We start from the raw sequence: 22,689 nt of genomic DNA, 5'->3' as shown, positions 1-22,689 counted from the left end.
ATCATCAACCACCTACGCAAAAAGCTAAGGCCCTTGATCTGAATCGAACATCTCCCTTTAAGACAAAGAAGAGTATCAGGAGCAAGTATGTTAGAATTCAGCAGTTTAGTGAACATCACTGGGATATACTTGGAAGTTTGTTGTATATTTCCTTACAGAAATCTGACCACGTTAAAGGGTCACTGTCTTTGTGAAGAGAGTTCTGCAAAAATTTTAACAACTACCTCCATAACAAGTCATTTCTCAACATGATTCACATCATAGTATCAGAAACGTGTAAACAAAAGAGTGCCAAATACTTTTACATGTGTTCCTTTAATTTTAGAATTGAAGTATATCATTCACAATGAGTAAATTCTATTTTCTAAGATTTTAATTGTTTAATATGAATTTACAGTTAAAAACGCATGAATACAAATAATTATCACTTTAAATTTTAGCAACTGTAACCATAAAAATAAAAAAATTTAATTTTACAATTTCATAAACTTTTTTAGGGAGATCCATTTGAAAGTGTGTATTGTATTTACGAGTTATCTCCCCTTTCCTAAACTTCATGTAATCATCAGCAGCATTTTTTTTATATTAAGTGTAAAATCACATCTGACTGAAAGAGAAAAGACCACTAAAGAAGTTAATCTATACAGAACACACAGTTACTTTAATTAAAAAAAACTTATTTGCAGCATTGATTGTTCCTCAGGTCATGCTTGCCTATGATCAACTTCATCTCAGAGCTGTGAAGTTGAATGAAAACTCTGATATTTCAAAACATTCCACTTCATCACAAATATTTAACACTAACATTCCATAACAGAATCTCATTCCAGACTGATCTCGTAACATTGCCATTTTATAATGCCAGCTATAGATATCCTATACCTCTTTAGTTCGAACAGTAGTACTTAATCCGATCGCCCAGTGGCTATTTGTGCCATGACTTTGTCCTCACCTATTATCCTGAGTAGAAATTATGCATGTACCCCCAAGGCTCCATTCACAACCTTCCCAGATGTGGGTTATGGACCATGCTGGGATTTGGTTCTACTCTCCCATTTCTACTTTTTAAAAAGGTGGCTTGGGAATTCAGTTAAGAGGCAGGTCTATCCCATGTTCTATACAAGCAGACGTCTTATTAAAATTAAGACCACTGGCCCAATGATTTATTTTTCTTCCTGTGGAAAAGTCGCTGCCCTCTATCAAGTTCCCATAGTGGCATGATTGAAATCAGGGTCCCTCTGCATGGGAGAAAATTTACACATTTGCATCTCTTGATATATTTTCAAGTGACCCTGAAGCAAGACAGTGTTTAAGATTGTGACCTTAAACAAAAAGTTAGTAATACCTCTAGTCTGAAAAATTTATGGAGCTCGAGCGACCAAACTTAATGCCTTTACAAATTTCACTTTCTCCATGGGTTCAGGTATAATTCTTAGTTACTTCTTATGTAGCTTTATTCAATCTTCATCGATATGTTCTTCTGTATTATCAGCAATAGGAACAACACATCAGATCAATGTTCTAGTCAGATTTTTTTAAAATAAATTGTTTCCTATGGTGGATGTCTGTTTAAAAAGTTCAATAAATAGTAGAAAAATAATCCTTTATTTAAAAAATCTGAGATGTGCTGTTAACTTTTACAATTCCCATTGAGTTGCTTTGATGGTTTTTGACATTCCTTAGAAATCCAGGAAAAGTTTTCACCATCTGACTCGAAGACTAATGATTTAAAAAGAGTGCTTGTAATTTTGCAGCTGTAGTTTCCAGTAAAAGGGGAGCAAAAGTGGTTCAGCATTCTGCATCTACAGTGTGGACTGTAACTGCTGCTTGTAGGTGGTGGCTGTGATGGAGAGACGGATGGTGGTGTAGGCGGTAATGGTGAAATTTATGACTTAGCAAAGCAGCAGTCTGTGGTGGAGTGTCCAATTCTAAATCTTCTTCATGGTTCCCAACATCCACCCCAGCAGTTAAAGGATCATTATTGCATGGTGGATTCTCACTGTCCTCCTGAGGGCTCATGGTACTATATCCTGCCAATGAGTGCAAATTTGCAAAATTACTTCTTTTGAAACATCTTGTTCATTTGCATATATTTCAATTTACTAAAACAGCAATTACATTGTTTTATTTTAATAACTAACAAACTTTCTTTTTATTAAAAAAACAGCTTATCTGTAAATCATCTCTAATCTCTTCCTCACTCCACAAACATCACAATGAGTGGTAAATCCTTCAATGAAAGTGGTAGGGTTCAGAAATAATAGCCTGCACAACCAAATGTTGCAACAAGAGAACTGGCACAATTGCAGGAACAGCAACTCATAATCCACTTGGGAACCCTGCAGCCCAATGGTATCTCTGTGGATTTCACATGCTTCAAAATCTCCCCTCCCCCTACCGCATCCCAAAACCAGACCAGCTCGTCCCCGCCTCCTTAACCTGTTCTTCCTCCCACCTATCCCCTCCTCCCACCTCAAGCCGCACCCCCATCTCCTACCTACTAACCTCATCCCGCCCCCTTGACCTGTCCGTCCTCCCTGGACTGACCTATCTCCTCCCTACCTCCCCACTTACACTCACCTTTACTGGTTCCATCCCCGCCTCTTTGACCTGTCTGTTTCCTCTCCACCTATCTTCTCCTCGATCCATCTTCTATCTGCCTCCCCCGCTCTCCCTATTTATTTCAGAACCCCCTTCCCCTCCCCCATTTCTGATGAAGGGTCTAGGCCCGAAACGTCAGCCTTTCTGCTCCTCTGATGCTGCTTGGTCTGCTGTGTTCATCCAGCTCTGCACCTTGTTATCTCAGATTCTCCAGCATCTGCAGTTCCTACTATCTCTGGCACAATACATTGTCCACTTGCCTATATAATGAATATCAACATGCTTATTGATCGCTGAAGTCATTAAAGCTCAAGTACACTTTCCAGCAGGGATCACAGGAAAGGAAAGCCATTTGTAGTGCATTTTAACAGATTTAAGAGAACTGGGCACAGATCGGGGTATACTCCGTCTTTATGGCTCAATACCATGTTGGGCACTGCATTCACTAATCGAGTCAAATTCCTACCAATTCACCTCCACCTTGAGAAACACAATCTTTGCAGAACTGACCCAAAAGCTGGTTGTGTCCAACACTACATTTACCAAATGCGTGCCTGCCAACGCTACTTTCCAAAATGGTCATATGCATACCTGCTGTTAACTTGAGGACAGCTGTGGTGAGGACCTGCAACCTTGTAAACTCTAAGGCTGTTTCAATTTTAAAATAAACTGACTAGAGCTGACAGACCACTACCCCGATGGAACTCCCTCCATACAGGATGACCCACTAAACTCCCTGTTGCTCTGGCTGAGCACCTCCATACAAGGGCTACAAAGTCGAAGCGAATCATAGGGAACATTACATCTCAATGTATTCTTTGCTCACTTTGAAGGTCAGTAAACAATGTCATCTGTCCCAACAGCCTCAAACACACCTGTACCCTTGGTCACTGTCACAGACCATGAGAATGATCCCACAGAAATTGACTGGCCTGGACGGACCAGCTGACTGAAGTATTCGCAGACATCTTTAACCTCGCCTTACTATGATCTCATGTCCCCAATTGATTCAAGAAGACCACCATCATCATGGTGCCAAAGAAAAATCATGCAGCATGTCTCAATGACTACCACTCAGTGGCTCTGACCTCCATCATTATGAAGTGCTTTGAGAGGTGAGTCATGGCTCACATCATCTCCAGCCAACCAAACTGCACTGGTCCTTTGCAATTCGCCAACTGGTGCAACAGGTCCATGGCAGATGCCATCTCCCGGCCCTAAACTCATCCCTGGAACATCTGGATAACTAGGACATCTACCTCTGGTTCCTACTAATTGTGACTACAGCTCTGCCTTCAACCCCATAATTCCAAACAAACTCATCTCTAAACTCCGAGACCTAGGTCTTGACTTCCCCCGCCTCTGCAACTGGATCCTCGACTTCCGGCCCTTAAATTGCAATCAGTAAGAATAGGTGACAACACCTACTCCACCATAATCCTCAACACCAGTGCCCCGCAAGGCTGCATACTCAGCCCCCTACTATACTCCTTATACACTCCTGACCGTGTGGCCAAATACCACCCCAGCTCCAATTTCAAGTTGGCTGACGACACCACTGTTGCAGGTTAGGTCTCAAATAACGAGAGAGATTACAGGAAGGAGTTTGACTGTTTAGTGGCATGGTGTCAAGACAACAATCTCTCCATCAACCTCAGCTAAACGAAGATGTGTCATTGACTTCAGGAAGCAGAGAGAGGACATGCCCCTGTCTGCATCAAGGGTGTCAAAGTGGAGATGATCAACAGTGTCAAGTTCCGAGGAATGATGATCACCAACAATCTGTCCTGGTCTACCCAGGTCGACACAATGGTCAAGAAAGCACAACTTTGCCTCAACTTCCTCAGGACGCATAAGGCAATTCGGCATATCCACAAGGACTCTTACCAATTTTCATAGATGCACCATACCAGTTTGTACCAGAGTGTCGTATGGCAATTGCTCTTCCCAAGACCCCAAGAAACTACAGAGAGTTGTGAACACAGCCCAGTCCATCAAGCAAACCAGCCTGCCATCCATTGGCTCCATCTATAGTTTCTGCTGCCTTAGGAAAGCAACCAACATAATCAAAGACCTCTCCCACCCTGGTTATACTCTCTTCCACACTCTTCTACTGGGTAGAAGGCAAAAAGGTCTGACTATATGTACGACAAAGTTCAAGAGCTGTTTCTTCCCTGCTGTTATCAGACTTTTGAATGGACCTCTCCAATGTTAATCCCTCTGTCTACACCTTCTGAGACTATTACACTGTATTCTGCACTCTGTTCTGCCTCCTGATGCACTTTGTATGGTATGATCGGCCTGTATAGCATGTTCAAAAACACTTTTCACTATCTCAGTACGTGACAACAATAAATCAAACTCAAACTCCCCACAACCCACCCCTGTCAGCAATATCCCAAACTGCCCACACACTTGCTAGAATTTGGCCTCAATGAGGGGCCCATGTGATGCCAAGAAGTTCCCTGCAGCGTCCCCTACTTGCCCATAAATGGCTCCCTGTTAATGCAAAGTGGCTACTCACCACTGCCAGCTGGACAGCAATTGCTCCTAGACAATTTATACATCATCAGCCAGAAGCAGGAATTTGTCGGTCCACCAACCGATTGCTTGGTGTCATCAAAGCCATCTCAGCAGGACTGGTAACATTCCACTCAGTGCCTTCTGACTTAATTTAGTCACCTTCATTGCCATATTAAACTGCATAGTCAGCAGATAGCTTGCAAACTGTGCAATGTTGCTGGCTGAGAAGGTCTTATCTTTTAAATACATCAACCCATTTGCAGTCCTATTAAGATATGGGTTGCTTTAGCAAAGCCAGTCATAGAGCCCACAGAATACCTACAGTGTAGAAACAGGCCATCGACACTGACCTTCTAAAGAGCACCCCACCCAGACCCACCCTATCCCAATAACCCTGCATTTCCCATGGCTGATGCACATCCCCGGGCAATTTAGCATGGTCAAACCACCTAAACTGCACATTTTTGGACTATGGGAGGAAACCAGAGCACCGAGCGGAAACCCATGCAGACATGGGGGTAAACATGCAAACTCTACACAGACAGTTGCACGAGGGTGGAATCGAACCCAGGTCCCTGGTGCTGTGAGGCAGCAGTGCTAACCACTGAGCCACCATGCTGCTAGGCCAATTCTCACTTGCGTTCTGCCCACAAAAAACCCTGAGCTTCCAGTTGCCTACCACTTTAACACACCACTCTGTTCCTTGGCCAACATCTGTCTCTGGCTTCCTGCAGTGTTCCAGTGAAGCTCAATGCAAGCTGGAAGAACAACACGTCATTTTCCACTTGGGGACCCTGCAGCACTCTGGACTCAATATCAAGTTCAATAATTTCAGGGCCTGAACTCTCTCATGTCCTAGCCTCCTACCTCATACACCAAGCCTTGTTATCAACATTTTCTGAAAAAGGGTCTAGACCCAAAACGTCAGCTTTCCTGCTCCTATGATGCTGCTTGGCCTGCTGTGTTCATCCAGCTCTACACCTTGTTATCTCAGATTTTCCAGCATCTGCAGTTCCAACTATCTCTGAAGCCTTGTTATCACATAGCCTGCCATTATACACTACCTATCGTTAACCACGAACAGTCTCCATTAATAGCTATTCACCCTAGCCAGATGATTATCAAGTCTTTTGTCTGTCCATCTGTTCTTCTCACACTTTGGGCTCTATCCCCACCTATTGTTTACTCCTTAACCCCTCCCACCACCCTATCATCTGCATATAAACCAACATTTTCCTAGCTACCATCAGTTCTGAGGAAGGGTCACCGCACCAAAACATTAACTCTGATTTTTTTTTCTTCATGGATGCTGCCAGACTTGCTGAGTTTTTCCAGCAACTTCTGTTTTTGTTTCTGATTTGCAGCATCCATAGTTCTTTTGGTTTTTATCTCATATAATGAGTTGCATTTTGCAGCTTTCATTTTCTCACTCTTAGCTCTTAATTATCTCTTATCAGATTTTTTCTCTGTCTTGGCCTGCTATCCATTATCCCCTTGTTTACATTTCCCTTTCATCTGTCTATCTCTCTGGGCTCCGTCTCTACTTATCTGCTCACGTCTCTCTTTCCCACCCCTCCCCCACTTCAGCTTCAGCATAAATATGAGCTTCTCCTAGCTCCTAATAGTTCTGATGGAGAGTCACTGGAACTCAAAACGTTAACTCTGTTTACTTCCCACAGATGCTGTCAAACCTGAATTTCTCCAGCAATTTGTTTTTGTTTCGGACGGTTCACAATCTTGGCATCCTGTTTTGACGCCAAACTGAGGTTCGGAGCCAATTCTTCACAAGACCACAAATTTCTTACTTCTTGTATCACCAATCTTCACTCAATCCATTTGCCGCTCTATCTTTAATCACCCCTTTATTACACGTAGACTTATGAATTTTATATTTGTTTAGTGCTTCTCACCTACACTCTCCATAAACTTAAGGTCCTCTGAAGCTCAGTTGACCAGGTCTGAACTCAAACCAAATCCCAGTCATTTATCACCACTGTGTTTGCCGACCCACCCTGACTTCCAATTCTCATGCATCTCAATTTCAAAAGTTTTTATGTTAAATTTACACCCTTCTATGGCCATATCCCTACATTCCAGCCCTGTACTTTTCCAATAATTTTGCATTTCTCCAAATAGCCTTCAGTTTATTCTTCTTTCACTCATGGTGGTTGTGTCTGCAGCTGTCTACAACCCAAGATTTAGAATTCCTTCTTTAAATGTCTAGGTTACTTTACCTTTGCCTTCCTCCTTAAAACCTTCTGCTTTGACAAAGCTTTTGGTCACCTTTGGCTTGGTCAGCTTTTGTCCACTTTCGTGGCCACACAACTATTGTAAAAACCTTTAATAAGAAGCACAAGTTGTAGTTGACACACTTAGCTCTCCTGGTGACTCAGTATGTAGTGTGTTTACATCTGATACCGACCAGGGGGCCTACTACTGTACTGAAGTCATAAGTCTTTCAGGCAGGAAAATGTGAGTCCTGAAGTTGAATAATTATAGCTGTCAAATGCATAAAAACTAACACCAGCAGAACATGGGCTCAAATTCACCAAAATAATTGTAAACTGCTCATTAAATAAACTGCTTAAATTGTGCATTGCCTACTTAAATCATCAAAACAATGATCAAATCTCTCTTCTCTAACTCAAACAACATCTCAAAACATTTGTACATTTTAAGCATAGGTTTCTTAAACATTCATTAAAAAACGACCAAAGAAAACTAAAAACTGTCAAACTCATGCTGTTACAACAGTTCCTATTCAAGGGGACTCTGGACAGTGTTGCTGCATTATATAAACATAAGTGTCCACAAAGTATTTTTAGCAAAGTAATACCAAAAAAAAGTGGTGAGGTGTTAAAATAAAGAAACAGCAGTACAAGAGATGTTTATCTCTCATGGATTTTTCTGGAGGTTTTTTCATGTGTTTGAAGATAATTTATTTCCAGTTTTGACTGGAGTTCAACATCAATCATAGCCCACACAGATGGACCTGTTCCTTTCAGACAGAAGCAGGATCATTTTTAACTCCTGAAACATTCAACACCATCAAGAAATGAATGAGCTTTTATTTCTTCTGTCAAGCGAAATGCAAGGTCATTGATCTTACCGTGATCACTCTCTGTTCCTGATCTTCCCCAGTAGCGGCGCCTGCGTTCTGGACTATGTGCATGTCGTTCTATCACAGCCGCTATAAATCTTGTGTTACTGACTATTCAAAATAAATAAAAATTATGAAGTGCAGACAATTACTTTCTCTCTTCAACATGCATTCCTAAATAAGAAAAGTTTAAATTCCAAACTTCTATGTTGTTTGGAGTTGTGGAGGTAAGGGGTGTTGGGGTCTGATGGGGAAGGGAAGCAAGAAAAAGTTCAAATGAAGTGGCAAATTTGACTGGAGGAGGAACAAAACCAGAAATTGTTAGGAAAGCTCAGCAGGTCTGGCAGCATAGAACATAGAACATAACAGCACAGTACAGGCCCTTCGGCCCTTGATGTTGCGCTGACCTGTGAAACCAATCTGAAGCCCATCTAACCTAAACTATTCCATTATCATCCATATGTTTATCCAATGACCATTTAAATGCCCTTAAAGTTGGCGAGTCAACTATTTTTGCAGGCAGGGCATTCCATGCCCTTACTACTCTCTGAGTAAAGAACCTACCTCTGACATCTGTCCTATATCTATCACCCCTCAATTTAAAGCTATGTCCCCTCGTGCTAGCCATCACCATCCGAGGAAAAAGGCTCCCACTGTCCACCCTATCTAATCCTCTGATGATCTTGTATGTCTCTATCAAGTCACCTCTTAACCTTCTTCTCTCTAACAAAAACAGCCTCAAAACCCTCAGCCTTTCCTCATAAGACCTTCCCTCCATACCAGGCAACATCCTGGTAAATCTCCTCTGCACCCTTTCCAATGCTTCCACATCCTTCCTATAATGCGGTGACCAGAACTGTACGCAATACTCCAAGTGCGGCCGCACCAGAGTTTTGTACAGCTGCAACATGACCTCATGGCTCCGAAACTCAATCCCTCTACCAATAAAACCTAACATACTGTACGCCTTCTTAACAATGCTATCAACCTGGGTGGCAACTTTCAGTGATCTATGCACATGGACACCGAGATCTTTCTGCTCATCCACACTACCAAGAATCTTACCATTAGCCCAGTACTCTGTATTCCTGTTACTCCTTCCAAAGTGAATCACCTCACACTTTTCCGCATTAAACTCCATTTGCCACCTCTCAGCCCAGCTCTGCAGCTTATCTATGTCCCTCTGTAACCTGCAACATCCTTCTGCACTATCCACAACTCCACCAACTTTGGTGTCATCCGCAAATTTACTAACCCATCTTTCTACGCCCTCATCCAGGTCATTTATAAAAATGACAAACAGCAGTGGCCCCAAAACAGATCCTTGCGGTACACCACTAGTAACTGAACTCCAGGATGAACATTTCCCATCAACCACCACCCTCTGTCTTCTTACAGCGAGCCAATTTCTGATCCAAACCGCTAAATCACCCCCAATCCCATGCCTCCATATTTTCTGCAATAGCCTACCATGGGGAACCTTATCAAACGCTTTACTGAAATCCATATACACCACATCAACCGCTTTACCCTCATCCACCTGTTTGGTCACCTTCTCGAAGAACTCAATAAGGTTTGTGAGGCACGACCTACCCTTCACAAAACCGTGTTGACTATCCCTAATCAAATTATTCCTTTCTAGATGTTATAAATCCTATCTCTTATAATCCTTTCCAACACTTTACCCACAACCGAAGTAAGGCTCACTGGTCTATAATTACCAGGGTTGTCTCTACTCCCCTTCTTGAACAAGGGGACAACATTTGCTAGTCTCCAGTCCTCTGGCACTATTCCTGAAGACAATGACGACATAAAGATCAAAGCCAAAGGCTCTGCAATCTCCTCTCTAGCTTCCCAGAGAATCCTAGGATAAATCCCATCCGGCCCAGGGGACTTAACTATTTTCACACCTTCCAGAATTGCTAACACCTCCTCCTTATGAACGTCAATCCCGTCTAGTCTAATAGCCTGTATCTCAGTATTCTCCTCGACAACATTGTCTTTTTCCTGTGTGAATACTAACGAAAAATATTCATTTAGCACCTCTGCTATCTCTTCGGACTCCACGCACAACTTCCCACTACTGTCCTTGACCGGCCCTAATCTTACTCTGGTCATTCTTTTATTCCTGACATACCTATAGAAAGCTTTAGGGTGTTCCTTGATCCTACCTGCTAAAGACTTCTCATGTCCCCTCCTGGCTCTTCTTAGCTCTCTCTTTAGGTCCTTCCTGGCTAACTTGTAACTCTCAAGCGCCCTAACTGAGCCTTCACGCCTCATCTCTACATAAGCCTCCTTCTTCCTCTTGACAAGAGATTCAACTTCTTTAGTAAACCACGGTTCCCTCGCTCGACCACTTCCTCCCTGCCTGACAGGTACATACTTCTCAAGGACACGCAGTAGCTGTTCCTTGAACAAGCTCCACATTTCAATTGTGCCCAGCCCCTGCAGTTTCCTTCTCCATCCTATGCATCCTAAATCTTGCCTCATCACCTCATAATTGCCTTTCCCCCAGCTATAACTCTTGCCCTGCGGTATATACCGATCCCTTTCCATTGCTAAAGTAAACGTAACCGAATTATGGATCTGTGGATAGAAATCAGAAGTAATGTTTCAGAACCGTTCTGTGGAAGGGTCACTGGACCTGAAACGTTAACTCTGATTTCTCTCCACTGATGCTGCCAAACCTGATGAGCTTTTCCAGCAATTTTTGGTTTTGTTTCTGACTTCCAGCATCCGCGGTTCTTTTGGTTTGTATTTAGTATTTGACTGGAGGTGGTGGTGGTCAGACATTCATTCACCAGATTCTGAAGCAGTAGATACTTCCACTCAGTGTAGTTCCAGCCCCTCAGCAGCCAGTGCCCCTGAGGGCACAGGACAGTGACACACAATGTGTGAAGCATTCAACAACCAGAACTGTGGCAACACACAGCCTTAACTCTAATAAAAGGGGAGGAATAGTACTGTACATTCAGACTAAACTTTACTCATTTTCTTTGCAGCTTTCCTCCATTTAACCTCAGCACTTGTTTCTCAAATTTCATTTTCTATATTTCACTCTTTTTCTTATGTGCACAGTTATTCAACATTGCAGTTTGTCATAGTCATAGAGATGTACAACACTGAAACAGACCCCATGGTCCAACTCGTCCATGCTGACCAGATATCTTAAATAAATCTCGTCCCATTTGCCAGCATTTGGCCCACATCCCTCTAAGACCCTTCCTATTCATATACCCATTCAGATGCCTTTTAAACATTGCAATTGTACCAGCCTCCACCCTTTCCTCTGACATTCCACACACGTCACACGCACCACCCTCTCTGTGAAAAAGTTGCCGCTTAGGTCCCTTTTAAATCTTTCCCCTCTCCCCTGAAACCTATGCCCTCTAGTTTTGGATTCCCCTACCCCAGGGAAAAAACCTTGTCTATTTACCTTATCCATGCCCTTCATGATCTCTGTGAGGTCACCCCTCAGCCTCAGATACTCCAGGGAAAATAGCCCCACCCTATTCATCCTCTCTCCCTACAGCTCAAGCCCTCCAACCCTGGCAACATCCTTGTCAATCTTTTCTTAACCCTTTCAAGTTTCACAACATCTTTCCTATAGCAGGAAAACCAGAATTGCATGCAGTATTCTAATAGTGGCCTCACCAACGTCCTGTACAGCTGCAACATGACCTGCCATCTCCTATACTCAATGCATTTACAAATAAAGACACATGTACCAAACACTGCTCTCACTACTCTGTCTGTCACTCTATTTTCAAGGAGCTATCAACCTGTATCCCAAGGTCTCTTTGTTCTGCAAAACTCCCCAGGACCTTATCATTACGTGTATAAGTCCTGCCCTGATTTGCCTTTCCAAAATGCAGCACCTCACATTTATCTAAACTCCATGGCCCATTGGCCCATCCGATTAAGATCCTGTTGTACTCTGATGTAACCTTCTTTGCTGTCCACTACACCTCCAATTTTGGTGTCATCTGCAAACTTACTCACCATACCTCATTAGTTCACATCCAAATCATTTATATAAATGACAAAAGACAGTGGGCCCAGCACCGATCTTGTGGCACACCGCTGGTCACAGACCTCCAGTCTGAAAGCAACCCTCCACCATCATCCTCTGTCTTCCTCCTTTGAGCCAGTTCTGCATCCAAATGGCTAGTTCTCTCTGTATTTCACGTGATCTAAACTTGCTAACCAGTCTGCCATAAGGAACCTTGTCGAACGCCTTACTGAGGTCCATATAGATCACATCCACTGCTCTACCCTCGTCAATTCTCTTTGTTACTTCTTCAAAAAACTCAATTAAGTTAGTGAGACATGAGTTCCCATGCACAAAGCCATGTTGACTATCTCTAATCAGTCCTTGCCTTTCCAAATACATGTAAATCCTGTCCCTCAGGATTCCCTCCAACATGCCCACCATCGATATCAGGCTCACTGGTCTATAGTTCCCAGGGTTTTCCTTACAACCTTTCTTAAATAGTGGCACCATGTCAGTCAACCTTCAGTATTCCAGCACTTCGCCTGTGGCTACTGATGATACAATTATCTCGGCAAAGGGCCCAGGAATCACTTCTCTAGCTTCCCACAGTGTTCTAGGGTACACCTGATCAAGTCCCGGGGATTTATCCCACTTTACGTGTTTTATGATACCCAGCACCTCTTTGTCTATAATATGGACGTTTTTCAAGATGTCGCTATTTATTTCCTCACATTCAATATCTTCCACATCCTTCTCCACAATAAACACTGGATGTAACATACTCATTTAGTGTCTCCCCCATCTTCTGCAGTTCCCCACATCGGTGGCCTTGTTGATCTCTAACGGCCCTAGTCTCTCCTTAGTTAACTTTTTATCCTTGATGGATTTGTAGAATCCCTCTGGATTCTCCTTAACCCTACTTGCCAAAGCTATCTCATGTCCCCTTTGTGCTCACCTGATTTCCCTCACAAATATACTCCTACTGCCTTTATACTCTTCTCGGGATTCACTTGATTGCTGCTATCTATACTTGACACATGCTCCCTTCTTATTCTTGACCAACACCTCAATTTCTCTAGTCATCTAACATTCCCCACACCTACCAGCCTTGCCCTTCAGGAACATATTGTCTCTGGACTCTCGTTATCTCATTTTTGAAGGTTTCCCATTTTCCAGCTGTCCCTTTACCTGTAAACATCCACCCCCAATCAACTTTTGAAATTTCTTGCCTAATACTGTCAAAAGTGGCCTTCCTCCAAATTAGAACTTTAACTTTTAGATCTGGTGGATCCTTTTCCATCACTATTTTAAAACTAATAGAATTATGGTCCATGGCCCCACAGTGCTCCCCCAATGACACCTCAGTCACCTGGCCTACCTTATTTCCCAAGAGTGGGTCAGGTTTTACACCTTCTCTCGTAGGTTCATCCACATACTGAATCAGAAAATTTTCTTGTACACCCTTAAATTCCGCTCCATCCAAGCCCATATGATGGCAGTCCCAGTCTATGTTTGAAAAGTTATAAACACCTACCATAACCACCCTATTTTTCTAACAGATAAATGAAATCTGCTTACAAATTTGTCTCTCATAATTTCCACTGACTATTGGGGGTTCTATAATGCAATGCCAATAAGGTCATCATCCATTTCTTATTTCTCAGTTCCACCCAAATAACTTGCCTGGCCATATTCCCAAAGTATCCTCCCTAAGTCCAGCCGTCATAGAATCATAGAATCCCTACAGTGTGGAAACAGGCCCTTCAGCCCAACAAGTCCACACTGACCCTCAGGGCATCCCACCCAGACCCGTCACCCTATATCCCACTTAATCTACACATCCCTGAACACTACGGGCAATTTAGCATGGCCAATCCACCTAGCCTGCACATCTTTGGACTGTGGGAGGAAACCGGAGCACCCAGAGGAAACCCACACAAACACAGGGAGAATGTGCAAACTCCACACAGACAGTTGCCCGAGGGTGGGATCGAACCCAGGTCCCTGGCGCTGTGAGGCAACAGTGCTAACCACTGAGCCACCGTGCCGCTCCAAATGTTATCCCTAAACAAAAATGCCACTTTTGCACCCCCCCACTCTTTCTATCCTTCCTACAGCAACTATACCCTGCAACATTAAGCTGCCAGTCCTGGGCAATCCTGCCTTATGCTTTAATACACAGAGCACCTGCAATAAAGTGGATGAACTAATCATTCAGATAGATGTAAACAGGTACGATATAATTGGGATTACGGCGACAGGGATGGGAACGGAATGTCCTGGGGTATTCAGTATTTAGGAAGGACAGGCAAATAGGAAAAACTGGTGAGTTGGCACTGCTGGTTAAAGAGGAAATTAACACAACAGTGAGAAAGGATACGAGCTCTGATAATGTGGAGTCTGTATGGGTAGAGTTGAGAAATACCAAGGGCAAGAAACTTTAGTGGGTGTCATACACAGACCTCCAAACAGCAGTGGTGATGTCGAGAATGGCATTAAACAGGAAATTAGAGATGCATGTGATAAGTGAATATCAGTGATCATGGGTGATTTTAATCCGTACATAGATTGGGCAAATCAAATTAGCCACAAGCCCAAGAGGAGGAATTTGTGGAGTGTATATAGGATGGTTTTCACAATAATATGTGGAGGAACCACCTAGAGAGCAGGCCATCTTACACTGAGTGCTGTGTAATGAGAAGGAATCATTGTCAACCTAGCTGTGAGAGATCCTTGGGGAAGAGTGACCATAACATGATAAAAAAATTCAACCAAGATGGAGGGTGAGGTTGTTGATTTGGAGACGAGGGTGCTGAACCTTAATAAAGGAAACTACAAGGGTATGAGGCGTGAGTTGGCCTTGATAGACTGGGGAGAATTACTTACAGGGATGACAGTGGATAGGCAATGGCAAACATTCAAGGAATGCATGGGGGAACTGCAACAACTGTTTATTCCTGTCTGTTGCAAAAGCAAAATGGGTAAGGGGGCCAATCCATGGCTTATAAAAGGAATAAGAGATTGTATCCAATCCAAGGAAGAAGCATACAGATTGGCCAAGAAAAATTATAAATCTGAGGATTGGGAGCAGTTTAGAATTCAGCAAAGGAGGACCAAGTAATTGATTAAGAAGGGGAAAATAGAGTACGAAAGTAAACTTGCAGGAAACATAGAGACTGACAGTAAGAGTTTCTATTGGTACATAGACAGAAAGAGATTGTTGAAGACAAATGTAGGTCCCCTACAGACAGAAACTGGGGAAATGTATAATAGGGATCAAAGAAATGGCTGAGCAACTGAATACATACTTTAGTTTTGTCTTCACAAAAGAGAACACAAATCCGTTACCAGAAATGTTGGAGAATGCAAGATTTGGTGAGAGGGAAGAATTGGGGGAGGTCAATATTAGTAGAGAAACGATGCTGGGAAAGTTGATGGAATTGAAGGCGGATAAGTCCCCAGGGCCTGATAATCTACATCCCAGACCACTTAAGGAAGTAGCTCTAGAAATAGTGGATACATGGCTGGTCATCTTCCAGGATTCTACACACTCTGGAACTGTCCCTGGAGGATGGCTAATGTCACTGCAATATTCAAAAAGGGAGGTAGAGAGAAAACAGGGAATTATAGACTGGTCAGCCTAACATTGTAGTGGGGAAAATTCTCAAATCCATTGTCAAGGATTTTATAGCAGACCAATTAGAAAGCGGTGGCAGAATCAGACAGAGTTAGCATAGATTTACGAAGGGAAAATTATGCTTGACAAATCTGTTGGAATTCTACGAAGATGTAACGAGTAGAGGTGACAAGAAGCAGCCACTCGATGTAGTATATTTGGACTTTCACAAAGCATTTGACAAAGTCCCACATGAGAGATGAATGTGCAAGATTAAAGCATATGGGATTGGGGAAAGTGTATTGAGATGGATAGGAAACTGGTTGGCAGAGAGGAAACAAAAAGAGTAGGAATTAGAGGGTCCTTTTCAAATTGGCAGGCAGTAAGTAGTGGGGTGCCACAGGGATTGGTGCTGGGACCCCAGCTATTCGCAACATATATTAATGATTTGGATACAGGAACAAAACGTAACATCTCAAAGTTTGCAGATGATACCAAGTTGGGTAGGAGGGTGAACTATGAAAAGGATGCAGAGATCCTTTAGCATAATCTGGACAGGTTGAGGGAGTGGGCAAATCAATGGCAGATGCAGTATAATTTGGAAGCAAAAACAAGAAGGCAGATTACTACCTGAATGGTTGCAAATTGGGGGACGGGACTGTGCAGCAGGACCTGGGTGTCCTTGTGCACCAGTCACTGAAGGTAAGCATGCAGGTGCAGCAGGCAGTAAAGGAGGCAAATGGTATGTTGGCCTTCATTGCGAGAGGTTGAGAACAGGAGCAGGGATGGGTTGTTGCAGTTATACATGGCCTCGGTGAGACCACATCTGAAATATTGTGCACAGTATTGGTCTCCTTTCCCGAGGAAGGATGCTCTGGCTCTCGAGGGAGTGCAGCAAAGGTTCACCAGGCTCATTTTCGGGGATGAGGAGAGATTGACAAGGTTGGGATTGTTTTCTCTGGAGTTCAGATGAATTGGGGTCGGGGGGTGGGATCTCAGAGACTTATAAAATTCTAACAGGACTGGACAGGGTAGATGCAGGGAGGATATTCCTGATGGTGGGTGTGTCCAGAACCAGAGATCACAGTATGATGATTTGGGGTAGACCATTTAGGATGGAGATGAGGAAATATTTCTTCACCCAAAGAGTGGTGAGCCTGTGGAATTCATTATCACAGGAAGTAGTTGATACAAAAACATTGAATATATTCAAGACGCGACTAGATATAGCACTTGGGGCAAATGGGATTAAAAAATTATGGGAAGAAAACAGCATTAGGCTATTGAGTTGGACGATCAGCTATGATCGTGAAGAATGGCGGAGCAGGCTCGAAGGGCCAAATAGCCTCCTCCTGCTCTGCCATTCTTCTATATTTCTGAGCCACATCTCTCTAATTGCTACAATATCCCAGCCCCATCTTCCCAACCATGCCCTGCGTTCATCTCCTTTGGGGATTCCTTTTAAAAGTTAGGTTTTCAAAGATGTGAGGAAGTACGACATAGGTTCTGTATTTCAGTAATAACCACTTTATTAGTAAAGATCGCTGTTTTAAAGTCATTTATCCGATGCTTTCCTTTAAGAAGCACTGATTTCGAGAAATCAAAAACACAATTTAGGCCCAGATTTTATTGTCAATGACAAAGAAGTGATGCTCACTGTCCATTACAGTCACAGCTAATTGTGAGCACTGTATGGCAACTGTTAGAGATCTATTTCAAGGCAATAGCATCTACAAGACATCGAGCACCTGTGTGGACATGGAAGACAATAGCATGTCTATCCACCCCATAAGACTCAAGACTTGTCATTTGAGATGTGGAGAGTCTAAACCAGGAAGTGTATATTAGAATATTTCATACCATGCAAAATCATTCCAAAAAGTCAAATAACAAGAGAAGAAAGATGGGATTAAGTGAAAGAGATGAGGTAGAAAGAAAAGTAAATAAAATTCATTTTACATATAGTAAAAATTAAAATCAGGAATGAGAGTCCACATTTCTAAAAGCAAATTTTCGGTGTCAGAAAAATTGCTTGGTAATAAGAATTAAAGATGTATTAAAAATTCATTTATACTTGAATGCACGATCCCTAACATTTACTGATATGTTTTGTGTCTGTGAATGCCATGTCCCTCAATGAGATACCAGCACAGCAAAACTTGTGGGGCATAAGGGTAAACGAGACGGCAAATGCCTGATTTCTGGATTTAACTGTACCGGTATGGATGCTGGAAGTTGCAGGCTGATTTACTAAGTATACCTGAGCTACGATAGTTGAGACTCAGCATTATTACTCCAAATCTGGGTCCATTAGCACAGATTTTCCAGCTGGTATTTAGCGAGAAATGGAGCTCAATTGCGCTAATACTACCATTAGCATAGCTGAGATCAGATAATGTATCACTAAACATAATGGAGTATGGTTAGTTCCATGCAAGGGTTCTTAATTTCTCTTTGTGACTGTACCTATCAGGCACAGGCCCAAGCGACTTTTTAACCCCCTTTCCTAAGGTGGCCAAGGCTTCCCCAAGAATCTCAGCTGAATAAAACTAAATCAGCTCTGATCAGGCACAGAACCTTGGGTCTTTCTGCTCTTTAGGTTCAGTATCCTAATGGGTAGGACAGTCTTCAGGAGCAGTGAGTTGGGCCCTTTCATCTTGTGACTGAATATTTTTGTTTCAGTGTCTGCACAACACAGAATCACAAAAGTTACGGCGCAGAAGGAGACCATTCCGCCCACCGTATCTGCACCCGCTCTCCAAATGAGCATCATAACCTACTGCCATTTTCCTGGCTTTTTCCCACACCCTCGCTTCTATCCAAATAATCATCCAATGTGCAATGTCCTTTTGAATGCCTCAATTGATCCTCCCTCCACCACACTACCAGGTGCTGCATTCCACACCCTAACCACTCGTAAAAATACTTGTTTCTCACATCACGTTTGCTTCTTTTGTAAATCATTTTAAATCTCTGCCCCTCATTCTTGATCCTTATACAAGCAGGACCAGTTTCTCACTATCGACTACACCCCAGTACTCTCACGATTTTGGAAGTTTCAGTCAGATCTAAAAATGTGAAAAGGAAACTTGGTCTTAATGCCCTTTCACTGAAAATATAAAAGGTTTTAAGAAATCAAATTTTTTCTTTATCCTCACAACAATTACTAGCACTTACTGATGCCTCGGTCTTCGTGACTATCTTCATCTCTCTCGTCTCGATCATTTTCCAGGTTGGACATTCGCACAGACATTTCTTTTTTAAAAGAAAATTCAGATGGAAATTACTATTTTTATTAGTATATTTTCATGCAACATTTTCCTATCAATTCTTTCCTTCTATTTACAAGGAGAATAGGACTGCTTTCAGCTAGCGAATTGTTTTACCACATTAAACCCATTCTGGGAGCTGTGCCAAATCTGAAGAGTGTTAGAGATATCATAACACAAACAATGAAATGGAAGAATTCATGGAGTTAGTCCAAGCGAATAACCAGACAATCTTATTGCTACACTAAGCAACAGAACTGCTTTCCCATTGCTCTGACCTTCCTAACAGTCAGCTCATAAATCTCTTGTTCTGGGTGATTCATTGGCTTACCAGGTAGTGCCATTACCACCAGGGGAACAAGTGAATTCCAACATTCCTTAATGATGATGGATGGAAAATTCTACTACTTTTTGGTTACTTGGGTTTCACAAGCTAGGATAAGCCTGCTTCTTCTTTTCTAGCAAAGATCATTTCATCCATTATATCAAACATTCCTGACTGAAGTTTACGCATGTCAGACTATATTCTCTAGAGGTTGCCACTTTCTGCAGCTTTCTATCATAAACACGTTTTCTTCAAAATCCTGAAAAGGCCAGTTAATGTCCTTACCTTGTGCAGCGAGGGGGGACATGTGCTGGTGACTTCTTCGATGGATCTGGTGTCGGTAAGCATACACAGCTAGAACAAGCACCATGATGCACCCCATGATCCCACCAGCCACAGGTCCAACTGGGGCACTTTTAATCATGTTCAGTGCTATGACCTCATCTCCTATAATCAGAAATGTGATAAGTTATGAACAGATTGTTTGGCTCAATATCTGTACAAAAGTGTACGTTCACATAACAGCTTTGAAATAACACTCCATTGAACTTGAATCCAGCATTGGTTCAGTTAGTGATAGTCCATTTCCCAAGAGACCATCTCAGGCCTTATGGCACAAGAACACAAAACAATGCTAGGGGCATCTAAGAAGAAGTGACACCCTAGAGTTCTAGCACTTTGTCCACTACAGCAAAAAGGGATGGAGATGGGCTTAGTGATCTACAGACTGAAGAATACAGTCAGGCTCCCAAGCTTTCACTGTGGATGGAGTAGTACTGAGCGGAGCCCTGTCTGGCAGCTGGCAGCTCCCCTAGCTGTGAACAGGATTTGACAGATGCTGTTGAGGTTCACTGAAATATGCGGCTGTATTTTAAACCAGGCTTAGGAGCCAGATGTCCAGATCATGTTGAAACAGTATCAATGGTGGACTATGACTTAAAAGCGCAAAGGCCCTAATTGGGCCAAAGGCAGGTTCAGTGCCAAGGTGGCAGTGCTGGGTGCTCCGTGGAGACAGGAGCTCTTTCTGGAACAGGAGTTTCAATGGAAGATGGCAACCATGTCTTGGCTTGCTATTGCCTTGAAGAATGGAGCAGTAAGGAAAGCACAGGAACAACAGCCTCAAACTTTCCTCAAGTGGTACTTAATTCACTCTGCTAAAGCAATGGCAGCAGTGTGTCACTACAGGAGTGCCTCAACTGACTACACTTCTACTGCAAGATGTTAAATCAGCAATTGCAATAAACGACAGCTCCTCTGATAGGCTTAGGGTTAGGATTGCATGACTGTTGTGCAGTAAGGTGTCATACAACTGTTCACCCTTCCTTTTCTTACCTTTGAAAAGTTGATTACATCCCTCCCCAGCCCTTTAGCAAGCTCTTCAGTTAACTTGCTGTGAAGAGGGTGTCTGCTCTCTCCAACCCCAGGCTCCCTTTAAAACATGTCAAGAAAGTGTTGGAAAGCTGACACCTGAGGCCATCTGAGATGCTGTTTTCAAAGTACGCCCACACTCATCCTCACCCTCATGGGCAAACAAAAATCCAGCTCATGGTCACTTAACTGTAACATAGGAGGGTGGTTGGTGATTGTGGAACTTTTTGCTTTTAACGACTGACTTTTTTTTGAGAACAGAGTAATCAAAGAAATTGAAATCACCAATGTTAAACCAGCTTAAATAAAAAGAACCGTTCATTTGTTGCATTTTAGGCATTACAGTCATAATAAGGAAGGTACAGCGTACCTGGCCAATAGCACGTAAACATTATAAACTAGTCTACAGCCTGTCCTGTGGATTAATCATGGAAAATGATAGTCTGTTGCTGTGCTTATTGCTAGATCAATGTTTGGTAGATTTTGGCTTCAAGCTTTCTCTTGACATGGAGTGTTGAGAATATCCAGGCTAGCTGTTGGTGGTGGGCAGGAGCAATTATTAGATTTATAATTTTGTTTCTCCTATGATTTAGCCAGAGCAAATGAAGAGATTTTCTAGGGCAGAACTAGATGCTAGAATGTCCACATTGACTGGGTGGCAAAGTGCATTTTCACCACATAAATGGAATAAAGTAATGAGTATAACCATGAGGATCACAAGATCCCAAAGAGGCAATACAGTCAGGTGTATCATTGCACCACATCTTTAGACAGATAGGCTTGGTTTGACTTTTTTGATCCTGCTTGAAAGATATGAAAGACTGTAATTTTCCAGCACTCCAGCTGACTGTGGCGTTCCATTCAAATCAGGTTTGGGTGTAACATTGGAGGAGGCAGATTCCAATGCCACAGTGCAGACAGGTGAATTAGCTTAGCCAAGTTACATTGTTGGCTTTGAATAGTGTTGCCTGATGGATCTGGAATTTGTTCAAAGGTTTGAACGGCTCTGCTTTTAATAAACCTTGACAGCTTTTGAACAATCTCATCCTATCAAGACTGCAGATTCCCATTCTGCACTCCACTTGGACGTGAAGTGATAGCTTAATCTCCCTGTGTAGGGTGCCTAAACAGGAAACAAACTCTGCCAATTACCTGTCTTCAGAATTACAAGATAAAATTTAAATCCTGTGAGAATAGCACTTGTATCATGTAATATCAAGAGATGGGCTTTACGCGTTGGGAAGAACAAAGGCTTCAGCCAAGATTAACAAGTTGTACATATGTCAACTGGGATGCGCTACACTCCTGGCTGAAACAGCTCACCAATTAATTACTCAGCCTAGAAAACATGATTGCTAACAAACTGGGTCCAACAACAAAATGTAGCCTTACAACTGAGTTAAGGAAAAGAAACAATAACAGGGATAAGACCATTTTCATGTTAAGAAAGGTAAAAAAGTTTTAAAGGCGCATTTAATTAATTTAACATTTTAATTACCTATTTTATTTGGAAGGAAGAATGTGTGCAAGCCAATATGTGAAGCATGTGTATGTATTTAAACCAAAAAGGAGTCACAATTGCAACTGGATTCAACTGAATAAACTATGTGACACTTCAGTTTTAAGCTACAGTAATTAGTTCAGGGAACCTGTTCCATGAAAGTCACAATGGGATAATTGTTCTCCCATAATGAAATGCCCGTCTTTTCAATGGACAGTCTAATTCCTGAAAAACCAGACATCAATTATTATTGGAATGTTAGTATTCAGTTGCTTTCATATTCCCAAACTAAGCTAGTGCCACTTGCCTGCATAATTTGGCCCATATCTCTCTAAACCTTTTCTAGTCATGTACTTATCTAAATGTCTTTTAAATTTTGTAACTGTACCCAC

The 22,689-nt window shown here is 42.4% G+C and overlaps 1 protein-coding gene across 1 annotated transcript in view; it reads right to left on the bottom strand.

Moving 5' to 3' along the window:
• Positions 1 to 358: 358 nt before the first annotated feature.
• Positions 359 to 22,689, bottom strand: part of cachd1 (cache domain containing 1) — a 158,844-nt gene continuing 136,513 nt past the window's right edge. The window contains exons 24-27 of the mRNA XM_048601971.1: positions 19,714 to 19,875; positions 19,012 to 19,089; positions 8,234 to 8,335; positions 359 to 2,030 (exon numbers count right to left, since the gene is read on the bottom strand). Of these exons, the coding sequence (XP_048457928.1) occupies positions 1,789 to 2,030; positions 8,234 to 8,335; positions 19,012 to 19,089; positions 19,714 to 19,875 (584 nt within the window). The 3' untranslated portion in view covers positions 359 to 1,788. The remainder of the gene's footprint in view (positions 2,031 to 8,233; positions 8,336 to 19,011; positions 19,090 to 19,713; positions 19,876 to 22,689) is intronic.

This window comes from Rhincodon typus, chromosome 10, assembly GCF_021869965.1.
Source record: "Rhincodon typus isolate 14 chromosome 10, sRhiTyp1.1, whole genome shotgun sequence".
NCBI classification, from domain to species: domain Eukaryota; kingdom Metazoa; phylum Chordata; class Chondrichthyes; order Orectolobiformes; family Rhincodontidae; genus Rhincodon; species Rhincodon typus.
This window is presented reverse-complemented; position numbering and strand designations above follow the sequence as displayed.